Source organism: Papaver somniferum, chromosome 2 (assembly GCF_003573695.1).
Source record: "Papaver somniferum cultivar HN1 chromosome 2, ASM357369v1, whole genome shotgun sequence".
Lineage (NCBI taxonomy): Eukaryota > Viridiplantae > Streptophyta > Magnoliopsida > Ranunculales > Papaveraceae > Papaver > Papaver somniferum.
In genome coordinates, this window is record NC_039359.1 from 41,261,356 (window position 1) to 41,276,491 (window position 15,136).

General features: G+C 38.2%; 1 protein-coding gene across 1 annotated transcript; it reads left to right on the top strand.

Moving 5' to 3' along the window:
• Positions 1 to 5,022: 5,022 nt before the first annotated feature.
• LOC113347451 (uncharacterized oxidoreductase At4g09670-like) lies at positions 5,023 to 9,140 on the top strand. Its single transcript, XM_026591110.1, has 2 exons — positions 5,023 to 5,541; positions 8,323 to 9,140. The coding sequence occupies exons 1-2, from the start codon at positions 5,071 to 5,073 to the stop codon at positions 8,941 to 8,943; spliced, it is 1,092 nt and encodes a 363-aa protein (XP_026446895.1). The 5' UTR covers positions 5,023 to 5,070; the 3' UTR covers positions 8,944 to 9,140.
• Positions 9,141 to 15,136: the final 5,996 nt, after the last annotated feature.

Consider the following 15,136-nt stretch of genomic DNA (forward strand, 5'->3'; position numbering starts at 1 on the left):
ACATATTGTTTATTGATGACTGCACGGCCTTCTGCAAAGAAAATATGGGAGGAATGTAAAAATCCAGTAAATGTCTTCGATCAATTCAACTACCTCTGCAAATTTATCCAAGTATGGTATCTTCTCCAGTAAAGATATTGATCCTTCTATTGCTGACAATATTAGTTCCTTCATGGGAGTTCAAATGATTCACACCAAGGATAAGTATCCGGGATCTCCACTATTTATAAACAAAAGTAAATACAAGCCTTTTAGCCTCGTATCGATAAACTCAAATTCATATTATTTGTATGTAAGAGCTCTACTCTCTCACTTAGATGGAAAAGCCACTATGATAGAAAGTGTTACTTTTGTCTCAAGCATTTACCATATTAATTGTTTTAAAATGCCTAAGAAGACCTGCAACGAGATGAAAAAAATTAAAGAGATATTTTTTGGAACAAGAATTATCTTTTGTGTGCAAAACCAAAATAATTATGTGGGATAATCTTGAGAAATATGAAATTCTTTAAGAATGCTATGATTTCTAAAATAGGCTGGAGACTCCCTGATTCACTTTTTCCCTCAATCATGAAAGCTAAACATTTTGAAGGCCATGAAGTCATCAAAAAACAACTTAAAAATAATTGATGTACAGGTTTGGAAATGTACCCTTGAAAGGGAAGAAAACATCCAAAAGTATCACAAACGAAAAGTGGTAATGGTCTTAATATTCAGATATTGGAGAAAAGATGGATATTTGACTAGGATACTATTATATGTAGACTCATGATTTTCCCACCTTATCTAAATTCAGTTAATCAACTCTTTAACAACCTAAGAAAATGGGACACTAATGTCACATTCATTTGGTTCTCTCCAGAACATCAAGCAGTTATCTATAATACTGTTTTTTAACCTCCAAGAGGAGGACACTATCATATGGAGTTTAATTGACCAAAGGGATGTTCACTATTAAATCTTTGTACAACAAGAAAATACCACAAATTCTGCCTGGAAAGATATTTGGGAGCTTGATACTTCTTCCTCCATTCAAATGCTCATGTGGAAATGTGCTCATGGTATCCTCCTTATAGATGCCAATACTGCTAGCATCCTCGGTTACACTAATCCCATTTGAAAATCTTTACAAAAGTGTAGCTGAAGATATCTATCATACACTTATGTCCCGTCCTTATGCTTCCTGTATTTGGTCTTAGCTGTTTGGAGAGGACCATCATATCTTTGGAGTGGAAAAATCCTTCCACAACTGGCTTAATATATGGTTCATCCAAATGAACCCTCTCAGCAGCTGGGTCTCTATCTGTGCCACTACTTGTTGATTCATTTAGAAAGCCAAATGTGAGTTGGTCTTTAGGAAATAACTCCTTCTGCCGAGACTACTGCTAACAGTATCAAACAACACCTTTGTTCCTTTGACAGAGTCATGCACAAGAAAAATCAAATTCTTAACAATCTCTATTGTCAAAGGCATACTGAGGACATTAGGGAAAGGATTTTTAGACATCATAAGGAGAAGTTTGGCATCACTATTAGCATCTGTTCAATGGACTCATCCTATGACAAGGTAAATAATGCCAATGTTATTCTTATTCCTTGTATTAACTTTGCCTTAATTGGTATGTCCTTTTCAGAAAACTGTGTGGGAGCAAGGAATACAACATACGGATGCAGCAAAAACCTTGCAAATAAAATGAGTTGGGTTAGCTGTCAGCTGGGCCAAGGAGTTGCAGAGAGCAAATATAAACTTTCATGCTGAGGATGATGCAACTCTGGAGGAAATAAGTGATATCTACCAGATAGAAGTGCAAGGAAGATTCAATCTAGGTTTCCATCGAATGAATGATGGAAATTTTGAAGAAATTACTTGTGCTGGGAGATCTTGTTAGGAATCCTTAGAACCAAAACTCCACGCGTTTTTAATTTGACAAACATAGCTGCCCCCAACAATACTATAGCAAACTAAAATTGGAAAGGTCCAATTTTGATGTATTTATTTCAAACTCTACATTTTGTAAGCATCACTGGTCATACCAATTTGATGCATAGTAATTCCGTGCTTTCACACGAGTCTAATCCTAGCGATGTAGTTCCAAACTTTGTTATCAGATAATTGTGTCGACTATCGACAATTATCTTTATTTTCGCAAAAGAAAAACATTAGATTGAGTATATTGATGTCATTATTTTAGTTTAGGTTTATTGCGTAGTCTAGACTTTCCAACTGAAATTGTTGATTATTTTGTTCCATTTCTATCCGAGTCACTTTTTCTTTTTCTTTTTTCATGTGTTGTTACTCTTTGCAATAATAGCCAACACTTTCAATGACTTTATGGGTGCCACATATCCACATGTAATTATAACCTAGTTCTTTATTAACAAATCCAACAACGTTCTTCCTTAGAAGAAAAAAGAAAAGAAAAAAAAAAAGGCTTTTTGATAAAGTACCCATACTTTTCACTTTACACAAAAAAAATGCCCCCGTTTTTTACAAATTTGTTAAAGTACCCTTGCCTTGACCTTTTATTCAAAAAACGGTAAAAAACGGTTAACGACAGTTAACAGCCGTTAACGCTTAGGTGGCAGTGCAAAAAAGTCTAAAAATCCCTTCGAGCTAAATAGAGTTGAATCTAATTGACCGGCAAAGTGGTCGGAGGAGTAGTTCAGGTGTCCAACAACTTCATATCTTCCCAATTTCAGTATCTAGCTCTCCCTTCCTGCATTGCAACATCACTTCATTCCACCTTCCTGCATTGCAACGTCACTTCATTTCACCAACTAGCTCTGCCAAAACAACTGCACTTTGTTGCATTCACTTCCGTCCCTTCAGTTCTCAGCTTCAACCCCGTATTTGATTCTTGCGGCATAACTAACGGCATCAATACTTCCCGTGACTTCAGCTGCAACACCACTAAGCTCAACTCAATTTCATTGCAGCATCACCTGCAACATCTTATGTAATATCACATCCACCATCCCTCTACACTTCACCAGCACTACCATATCAGCTACAAATCAATTCCAGTAGCAATTCTCACCATTTCAACTTACTGGACAGACCACCAGGAGCCAGTTGCACCAGCTTCACTACACCACATAGCAACAACATCTTATATTCACCAGAATCGGAACCAAGTAACAACCCAGTACTTCATATCTCAGTTCCATTCAATGGCCATCACCCGTAGCTTCACATCATACCAGGCTGAGTTCTCACTTGCAATACCAGTCTTGTCCAAGTTCATGGCTTCTCTGTAACCTCCATTCCTTGCTCTGCTCAATACCAAAAGCTTCCTTGTAAGTCCCTAAACATACATCTATTTCAGGTATCTCAATTAGCCCAGGCCATATCTTCATAATTCAAGCCAATTCTTGTTGTTCAGCTGCTCTTCTTCTTGTCAGTCTCTTTGTACTGTTCTCTATACCACCTAAAGAAGCTACTAACAAATCACCACCAACTGCTGCTTCAACTCTACCTGGTCCAACCCCTGCCATTTCAATATAAGCTTCACAAACACCAACATAGTATATATCTCAGTCTTGTCCACCACCAAACAACTCTTCAAGTTTCCCTTCTTCTCAGTTCAGTCATTTCCATCTTCATAACATCACAGTGATCTCAATATCACTGTCATCTGCAATATACCACCATGAGCAACATCTGTAACACCATATATCCTTCACCAATATACAAGCCACTGCCATTGCACTAACAACTCCCCCATTTGCAGCTGCATCTCATACCCTGCCAGGCCAAATCAGCTTTCACAAGCACCACCCACCATAGCTTAAGTCACTGCACCTCAAACAATTCCAGCTTCACTTCCACTAGCAAATCTCAATACTACCAGATCCTTGTTCTTGACAGTAAAATCTCAAAACCCCTCTTCTGAAATCTTACCAGCAAACCCCATTTCTTCCGCGGCATCAGACCACCAGTTCCCAACTTTTATCCTATCTCGAGCTCAATCAAATCCCATTCAGCTCCATTCATCTCAGAATCACCAGTGACAGCGTCATCTTCTTCTTCCTTGACTTTGTCCAACAATCATCACACATATTCAGGCCACACTCAATTTATGTATCTTCTGCATCATAGCCATTCTCCATCTTGTCACCAGAAGCAACAACCAATTTCTCTTCTTTCATCTCCCAGCTCAATTACCTGCAACAAAACCTAATTTCTTCTTCAATTTCAGATCCAGGAAACCCATACACTCAAAATCACCGGAATCATTTAGGAGAAACCTTAATCTCCAAATCAATTTCAAATCGATTAACACCATCATCTCCAATAGTTGTTCAGATCGAAACCCCTTTGATTTCTTCTCGGATTACGCCTGAATCTCTACATATTGTTCCACCATATCCCTATTCCTTCATCTGGTTAATCGATGAAATCATTCACTTTAATCTTCAATAAACTGATCAATCAAACCAGAAACATCTATCGATTCAACTAACCTATCGATTCAATTGAATCGACAAATTTTTTCTCTTCGCTGAAACAGAAGAGAGGAAGAAAGAGTGTCGGTGAAAACGATGTTTTCACTCTTTTAAGATCAGTGATGGGTTTATGGTAATTTGACCCATTTTTTGACTAGGTAAACGACCATTGACTCAACTATGTGGGCTCAAAGGGTGAAAGTAGACTGTAAGGATATTTTAACAAGTTTGAAGAAAACGAGGACATTAATTTTATGGATATCAAAAGACGGGATACTTTATCAAAATTCCTTATTTGTTTACCTCGGACGGATATACAGACACGGCAAATAAGCCAAAGACATTCGTTGCCCTTTGCATATGCCTTATCTTTTGGCATTTTCTCGCTAGATTTTCATTGACTGCTGTAGCATGAGACACGAGGCTCAAATTTATAGGGAAAATTCCGTTGGTACCCGTGATTTTCTAATTCCAACTCAGACCTTTGTCTAAACAAACAATCATATTCTCTCGTACTCCCAACCCTCGTAATTTCCTCGCACCTTTAATGGCAATATCATTCTCAAATGTCAAACTTAAACCACCTTCATCCTTCACTCTCCTCTCTTCATCACTCACTCAAAAATGGCAGAAGAAAACACAAAAAAAATCAAGTTTGGAATTCTAGGTTGTGCAGAAATAGCAAGAAAAGTATCAAGAGCAATTACGCTGTCACCAAACTCACAGCTCTATGCTGTAGCTAGTCGTTCTATTGAAAAAGCTAAGAACTTTGCTTTAACTAATGGATTTCCATCAACTGCAAAGACTTATGGAAGTTATGAAGAGTTATTAGATGACCCAGATGTTGATGCTGTTTATGTACCACTTCCAACGAGTTTACATCTAAAGTGGGCAGTAAAAGTTGCTGAGAAAAAGAAACATCTGTTATTGGAAAAACCTGTTGCTTTGGATGTCAGGGAGTTTGATGTTATTGTTAAAGCTTGTGAAGATAATGGTGTTCAGTTTATGGATGGTACCATGTGGATGCATAATCCTAGGACTTTGAAGATGAGAGAGTTTCTGGATGATTCTGAAAAATTTGGTGAATTGAGATCTGTAAGTAATCTTCTACTCTCAAAGATTTAATTTTCTGAAATGTTTTTGATTTGGATTTAGTGATTTGATTGATGAAAATTTGGGGTTTCACTCAGAACTTTTAGGCTTTGTTAGATAGTTTTAGGTCTAGCCGACAAAAGCTTAGATGAAGTTGGTTTCTTCTAGAGTGTATCAACACCAACTTGGAACTATGCCAAGTTTTGGAATAACAACTATATGGTAACTTGTGCTGAAGTGTACTAACAACCAAATGGTACCTAACTAGGAATTGGCTATTTTGTCTAGAGGATACTCGTTTGGTTCCTCAGAGTAAGCAAGGGAAAGAAAGAGAAGCTTGTTCACCATTAGTGCTCAGTACCAGAATAAACTATTAGAATCAAGGCTACTTGTACAATTTGCAAGTCAGGTAGTGGTGGACTTTACATAACTTTTAGTTACCCTTTAGAAGTTTTTTAAACAGTAGAATGCTGGTTATGTAATGCCACAATCTGCATGTCATGTAACTAATTTTTATTTTAGGCGGCTGAGCCTCTTCAGCTGAGCTAGCAGTAGTGCATAGTGAACTTGTGTCCATTATTCATAGCAAAAGTAATGTACTCCCTCCGTCACAAATTAGTTGAGTTAGTCATTTTCAAATTTTGTCCCATTAATAGTTGACTTTATATCATTTGATAGTCATGTTTATATTCATTGCGTAGGTGTTTTAAAATGCTTTTCAATGATATAAAAAATTACGGGTACACGTGGTATAGTTAGAGAGATTAATCATTTCTAAATTGTACTACTAGCTCAACTAATTTGGGACGGAGGTAAGTGGTTATTATTCTTAGAAATCCATGGGCCTAACTAACCTCGAAAACCGGCTTACAAGGTTAGGATTGCCCAAGGCTTATTAAGCATGGAACCTAGGTTGCCCTAGGCGATGTGGTACTATTTAACACCCCCCCTCAACGACTAGGGCTACACTGACGGAGTGGCACGGAAGCCACGGGCGAACACTGGCGGGGACACTTGAGTGGTTACGGAAACCACGGACGCACACTGACGGGAATACTGAGTGGTACGGAAACCACGGACACACGGGCAGCGTTGAGAGGGGCCTGGCTCTGATACCATCTTAGAAATCCATGGGCCTAACTAACCTCGAAAACCGGCTTACAAGGTTAGGATTGCCCAAGGCTTATTAAGCATGGGACCTAGGTTGCCCTAGGCGATGTGGTACTATTTAACAATTATCTTTGTTTACGGATTATATCAGTAGTTTACAATAATCTTTGCGCACTCATAGTGGAAATGAAAACAACTATTTCCAGGGTATTTTGAAACTCTTTTTGATGGAAAGACATCAGTGGTCCTACCATCAGTATTTCATTCAAATGACTTTTTAAATATATAGTCGTACTATTGTAAAGATTCTTGTTCTGCTCCCAGCTCATTTGATCTGTCTATGTGTTATCCATGGCGTAAACTCATGCAGTTTTTCATGTTCTCACTTCACCCATTGGGAATTTGAGTTCTAAGTTTGTTGAAAGCAGTCAATTTGAAAGAACGACGCATAATATACATTTTTCCAACCTTTACTCAGCATACAACCATCAAACAATCTTTGTATGTCTTACTTTATGTGTACGGTCAATATATTATCAAACTAATAAGGTTGTCAATGCATCTAAGGCTTGTTTGGCACCAATAGTTTGTGCATATTTTGAGGAAACCACTGCTTTGTCATGTATGATGATAAACTAGATCTGAGAAACATTAGGTAGGGTCTGTAGGGAGCTTGAGAGAACATGATATAGTTTTTTCTTGATTTTGGGCCTAGTTCCGAGGAACTTATTGTAAAGTTTTACCTTCTTGATCTTGTTAGTTTTTCTTTATTTGTAAGTCGTCTTCATGTCTTCAGGTTCCCGCATTGATCCCAATATCCCATCCATTTCTTCAGTTTCCAGCAAAAATCTATCTTCGGCCACAATTTACTTGCTCATTCAGGAATTAGTTTTCTTTCAAACTGTATCACGTCTTTTTAAAAGGAAGGGATGTTTTTAGTAGTGTACTTTTCCTTGTTTTCTCTCAGATCAGCTTCAAAATATAATGTACCACCTCTTCATATTATTCTCCGCAGCTGTTTTGTTATCCTGTGAATGGAGTTGGGTACGAGTCACAAATACCAGTACGATTGTACTAATCATTTGAATATAGCAAAAGAAGTCGACATTGCAACTTTGGTGTACACCCTAGTTTTACTTGAAATAAACAAATGTTAGGTTTTCTTACCACATTAGTCTAATAGCAAGAGAAGACAAGTGCATTCTGCTCATATATGCACATTCATGTCGGTTTTGAGGGTTCAAATGTTGCTCTATTTGTGGTTGGATGGGTAGCATTTGAAATCTTTATCTGGTTTGCACATTAATTTAGTTCTATCTTAGGAATACATACGTTGTGGAATTATTTTCAGCGTTCAAGGTTGAAAACTGTAACTGTTGCTGTACTTCATTCAGTACAAGACATGATACTTAAGGGGAAGCATTGGAGTACATTCCCATGCTTCAATAATGGCCGGGAACATAACTTTTCTTTACAGGTTTGACAAGGGATAATTCAGTGTACATGTATTCCAGGTTCCTGCACATCTTTAGTAATTGTAGGCAGAAGGGTCACTGGCAGAGAGAGATTTGCTTATCATGAACATCCACATAGAATCAAACTTAAAAAGAACAATTCGGGATGCAGATGCACAGCATATCTGTTATCTGAAATATGGTCTTATTTGGGATGCAGATGCACAGCATCTTTACTTTTGCTGCCGGGGATGATTTTCTCAAGAATGACATTCGAGTGAAGCCGGATCTTGATGCGCTTGGAGCACTTGGTGACGTCGGATGGTACTGCATCAGATCAATCTTGTGGGTGGCCGACTATGAATTGCCTAAAACAGTTACTGCACTTCGTGGACCTATTTTTAACAACTCAGGAGTAATTCTTGCATGTGGCGCTTCTTTGCAATGGGAGGATGGTAAAGTAGCCACCTTCCAAGCTTCCTTCCTTACTAATCTCACCATGGATGTAACTGCATTAGGAACAAAAGGTACTCTTCACCTTAGGGATTTTGTTATTCCTTTCCAAGAAACCTCTGGTAACTTTACATTTGCCTCTAAGTCTGGTTTCGAAGAACTTGTGACTGGGTGGGTACCATTGCCGAGCGAGCACATCATTCCAACTGATCTTCCACAAGAAGCTCGGATGGTCAAGGAGTTCTCAAGTTTGGTTCTAAGTATTAAAGAATCTGGTTCACAACCAGAAAAGAAATGGCCAAGTATTAGTAGGAGGACGCAATTCGTTCTTGATGCAGTTAAGAGGTCGATTGATCAGGGGTTTGAAACAATTGAAATTTTTAGCTAAATTGGGCGAAAATTCTGTTGTATTTGATCATACACTTGTATTAAATATGCTTGCATTTTTCATTTGAAGCTTAGGATGGAACTTACTCTCACCGTTGAATTTTATTATTATCTGATAGAGAAATATGTTGTTATACCCAGTTCTATTGTTTTCAATTTGTTTCTGGTTTGTTTAATCTAACTAATGATTACTCTGCATCATTTATGAGTTTTATAGCAGTGTATGTAATGGAGAAATGTTTACAAATGCGTGATATCTTGTTGTGTCTTCATTTAAATTTTATTTTTGACGAATAAAACTAGGAAACTAATTCTTACTCAAACACGAGTTTAAGACTATGAAACTAATTACAGAGAAGAAGAGTTGGTAAATTAAGAAGCCTATTATTGGGGCTTTGAGGGGGTGTGCTTTTGGGCTTAAAAGGCTAGGCGGAGACTAAAGGGTATAGGGGAGATCATATTTTGGTGAAAGTTCAAAAACACCCTCATTCATATAAGATATTTCTACACTCCACTAACTGATTAATCTAATAACAAAAAAGAAAAACTGAAAAATCATTAAATGTTAAAAAAACGGAAAAGTCAAATGAATTAAAAAAGGAAAAAAAACTGTTCTATTCATTTCTGAAACACCCTCTTCTCCTATGCTTCTTCTTCTTTTCATCTTCTTTTTTCTTCTTCTCCTTCATTCTCTTAACATCAACGATTAATCGTCGATTTCAAAAAAAATTGTCGTCGATTAAACTCTTAGTATAAAAACATGAAAGAAAAGGAAAAATTAGGTCAGTCTTCGTCGAATCAACCTCCTATCGAAGCAGGGAAACCAACTTCAACTAAAGAAGTGGTAAGTGAAGATGAAGAGGAATTGAATGAAGGAGATGCACCAGCCTCCCAGACTCCTGAGATGACATCAATAAGGTATGAATTGAAATACCCACTCTTTGTTTAAGCATTTTATTGATTATTCAGTTGGTTTCCAAACAATTTAGGTCTGAAAAAACATTTTCAGAATTTGATTACGGCTGGGAGTTCTTTGATTCCCAGCCGTAAATATGTATCACGGTTGGGATATGTTGGTTTCCCAGCCGTTTATATTTATTACGGTTGGGAGATCTAAGAACTCCCAGCCGTTTTCATTCTCACGGATGAGAAATTGTTGAATACCCAGCCGTAATGTAGTCGATGCGTACGAGATAGAATATTCCCATCCGCAAAGACTTAATCACGGCTGAGACTTTCCTAGCCGTATATGTCTCTGTGTTCAAGTGCATGTTTCAGCGGTAGTGGTTATGACTAGTTTTTTCTGTCCGTAATGGGTTTTCCAAACCGTAAATAATAGTTACCTAGCCGATTTTATTAGACGGCTAGGTATTCGTATTCGTAATATGAGTAAGCAATGATAAGAAAAAAAATCCCGCCGTTATTGTTTTTACGACTTGGTCGATAAATCAATTTCCCATACGTTATGCTTATTGCGGCTGGGATTTTCTATTCATCCTAGACGTTTTTCAATTACGTCTTGGTCCGTTGATAATAATCCCATCCGTAATTATGTTTTCGTCTGGAACTTTGTACACATCCTAGCCGTATTTATTTTTCGGCTAGGTTTTGCCTAGATTTCCCAGCCGTTGTGACTTATCTTCTTTTGCATTTTGGTCTGGTTTGTCTTTGAACAGAAAAGAAGAAAAGAGGAAGAGAAGATCAGTAGAAGTAACACCTTCTAGTGAGCCCACTCCGCAACCCCGTCACGGAAAATCATTGGGTGCAAACTCAAGGAATACAAGTGAACTTGGAGTTGGTGGAGTAAGTGAAGGTGTACCTGCTATTAGTGGAGGTGAGACTGTAGGAAATAAAGGTGGAGGTGAGACTGTAGGAAATGAAGGTGGAATAAATGAAGGTGGAGGAAATGATGGTGTTGTTGTTACTGGAGGAAATGAAGGTGGAGGAAATGATGGTGTTGCTGTTACTGGAGGAAATGATGGTGTTGCTGTTACTGTAGGAAATAATGGTGTTGTTGTTACTGTAGGAAATGAAGGTGGAGGAAATCAAGGTATAGTTGTTACTGAAGTTGGCACTTCTAGTGGTTCTGCTCTTGATAAAGGTAAAGTAGTGGTTGAGGAGGACAAGAAGGATGGAAAAAAGAAGTATCCACCAAAGAAAAGTGCAAGAGAAATCATTGATGCCATGGAGTTTTTACCTAAGAAGAATAATGGGAGACCTTGGGGTGTGCCAAGAGATCGTTTCGTCTTGATTGGTTACGAGTCATCATGGGCTGCTAGAGTCTGTGCCGCAAAGATAATAAATAAAACTTAATATATGTTGTTTTCATTTTATTGTGGATATTCAATCATAAAAACCAAAATTTTATATTATGTGTAGTTTCCCGATAAATCGGTTCCTAAACTAAAGCACCAACAACCAAGATTTTGGCCGTTAGAGGGTGAGCATCTAGAGCATCCAGATGTGGTAGCTTTGGTAAAAGCTTCGGGGTTATGGTCTGGAATCGAGGCACTGCAGAAGTCATATGATGTTGTGACAGTTTGTAATTTTAGAGAAAGATTCTGGCCCGAAACCATGACTTTCCAACTCCCATTCGGCGAGATGACCATGATTCCGGATGATGCAAAGTCAATTACCGGTCTTTCTTTGGAAGGAAAGGTTGTGTTTGACGTTTTCAACAATTCTCTACCTTATAATGAGCTTTATGCCTTGACTAAATACTGTCTTGGATGGAGTAAAGATCAAACGGAAGAAGAGTTTGATATTAGTTATGGAGCCCAACCCAGAGCTAAAATGAGACTTCAAGAATCGGGTGAACGTCGTGAAATAATTAATATGTCAAGGAAGATTAACCCGGTTCGTCTGAGGGAGCAGTTTGAGGATTCTGACCGTAGGACCAAGAATGGAGAGATCGTGATGGACGCAGAAAGAGCTTGACATACGGCTATAACTTACTTGTTGCACGCTCTTGGGACCGTCTTTTTTCCCGATTTTTCAGAAAATAAGGTAAATGCTTGTTATTTGCAGTGGTTGAAGACTCTCAGTCTCGATTCGGAAACAAACGAGGTTCCTAGGTACTCGTGGGGCACCGCCCTCTTTATTAGTATGTTGGAAGTCCTTTGCAAAACTTCTAGGTGGAACATAACACAAATTACGGGATGTGTTGCTCTTATCCAGGTATATTTTTGTGTTAATATAACAAATGTTGGTTTATTTTACTTTTATATATATTGGTTTGTATGTATAATTGATTAAATTTTTTCCAGTACTCATGGATTTACGACCATTTCAAATCCTTGAGGCCTACTCGGGATAAAAAATGGCCTCTAGAGAAACCTACAAGAGGAAGATACCCCTTTAACGGGACCCAACACAAGGATAAAGAGAATGAAATGGTCGAAATGAGGAGAAAATTGGATGCTTTGACAATTAATGATGTTGTGTTTGATCCATATTTGAAACTTGATGAGGAAGTTGGTGATAGAGTATTTTCTAATGTGGCGACCTATACGGGCCCTTTGTTTCATTCAACCGGGTTCGTCATTTTGGATCCTCGTACAACGCTCCGCCAAATAGGTATTGTCCAGAAAATTGTATCTCAAGAATCTCGTTTTCCACTGAGTGTAGCCAACTCTATTTTTAAGGAGAACCAAGTCAAATTGAACTATGCAACAACAATAGCTCCGTCGATCGAACATTGGAATGCTCGTTCCCGACAAGCAAACCAAATGAGTACAAGAGCGCTTGAAGCTTCTCTTGGGACTTCCGAAGCCGATGCTAATTACATGGGATGGTATCAAGAGTGGGCTTATCCTTACGTGGAAAATATGGATCCCTGGGCGCGGAAACATTTTAAGAAGGCGGCGAAATAGAGTTCAAAATCAGCGGAAGAGATAAATGAACAAAAAGAATGGGAGAACATGGTGGTACGTATACTACTAATTATGTTTATAAATGTTTTTTTTTTTGTTGATTAGCTATGAATAAGTGTATTTGATATAAAAAATAGGTTGAACGAGTTAATTGGTTGTCCAAGAACATCACCGGTATGATTGATTCAAGAGAGAAGTTAACCGTCCCTGAACTAAGATTACTTCGGAATCGAGTCCAAGGCATAATACTCCCTGAGAAAGGAGGTTTATATCCTCAAGAAGATGCCCGATCAAGGAGAAATAAGAGGGCTAGGTCTCCTTCTTCTAGCAATGACTCGGATACTCCCCGCCGTCAGCAAGCTCCATCAAAGCAAGGAAAAAGCGGTCGAGGTGAAAAAGGAGGTCATGCTGGAACAAGTGCTAAAGGTGGAATAAGTTCCCGAGGTGGAAAAAAGGGAGGTCTTGTTGGAACAAGTGCTGCTCGTGGTGGAAAAAGTCGAAGTGGAACAAGTGCTCGAGGTGGACGTGGTGGAGGTAAAAAAGACTACACCTCAAGCTGGCAAAGGAACATGAGGTAAAAAGGCTAGATTCGTAGAACATTTTGTTGAACCGGAGCCAGCGGACGATTTGGATGAGTTTTTTCAAGAGTCCACGGGGGAGGACTCAAGTGAATGACAATCTACTCGGTTTTTAGTATTTTACTTCATGGATATTTTGTTAGCCTTTGACATTTTAATGTTTTCGTTGTTTGGTTAAGGATTGAGATGGATAGATTTTTATGACTTTGCATTTATGAATTAATTTTAGTCTTTCAATGTGTTTAGTCTAAGAAAAATGAGGAAAAACACAACATCATTGTTTTTTCAGGCATTTTCGTCTAGATCGCTGCTTCACAAAACCTAGCCGAAAATGCCAATAAATGTTCAAAAATAAACTTTCATAGCCGTAAAACGTACAACGGTTAGGAACTCCTAGTCATGAAATGTCCAGTGGTTAGGAAACCCGCCCGTGGCATGTTCACGGTTGGGAAAAACCCAGCCGTTGTTTGGTCTAAATTTACTGAACTACAATGAGTCATGTTTACGGCTAGATATCCAAGCCGTGTTAAAATCATGGTTTGGAATTATACCCGTAAATATATTTACGTCTTGGTCGACCTAGACAATTCCCAGCCGTTATACGCTGCAAGGTTCGGAAACCCATCCGTGAGAGATTACGGTTGGGACATTTCTAGCCGTATAATACTCTGGTAAACCCAAAAAAAAGGCTCCTAGAAACGGCTACATATCCAAGCCGTAATTTATTTCACGGACAGGAATCCCAGCCGTTATTTTGGCTAAAAGTAAAAAATCAGAATTACGGCCAGGAATCCCAACCGTAACTCTGACAGACCACCAACTTTGCAGGTCATACAGAATTACGGCTTGGTATATATAGCATTTTCTAGCCGTAATTCTCTATAATTTCACTTGTACCACTTCAAATCGGCTAGTTTTTTTTAATTTTGAAAAATAGATCCGTTTGAAGACTAATCTATATAAGGTTCTAGATGTTCAACCACCTATTTAAACTTGAAATAACTCCATCTCCATATAACCACCCATTCCAAATCAAAATCACACCTACAAGCTCTACTAAAACTCCTAATAACTCAAGGCAATGTACTCAAAGGATAAACCCGACTTTGATTTGGATGAAGACTTATCTCTTTGCCAAAATTTTGTGCTATGCTATCCAAAGAAGGGAGAAGAACGAAGGAATGGTGGTGTACCAAGTCAATCTTATTGGAGTAAGATTTTTGAAATTTTTTGTAGTGAGACAGGTAACCCTAACAACCGCGATAGGATTGAATTGTATCTTCGATTCTCACACATACGCAAAAAAGTGGAAGAATATATGGCTTTACTTCGTATGTGCAAACAACTTAGACTTAGAGGTGAGACTGATGAAGAAGTCGTAGCTCAAGCTAACAAGGAATGGAGAAAATTGAAAGGATGTAATTTCAACTTCGAAGCTCAAATGACCATCATCAAAGATTTCTTGATACATCGGAAGGGATGTTATTAAAACCAACTTTGTAATGGAGATATATTAAGCATGTAATGAGTTTTATTGTGATCTAGTTAATGAAAGTATCAGTAATTTTCAATCGTATTAAGTATTCATGTTGAATCAAAAAAATTCTCAACTTTCAAATCTAATTACGGCCGGAAAGTTTGTAAACCCAGCCGTTTTACAGACTCATGTAATTTAGGGAAGAATAACGGCCAGAAGTTCGTAAATTCCCGTCCGTTATTTCAAATCACGGCTGGGAGTTCCTAA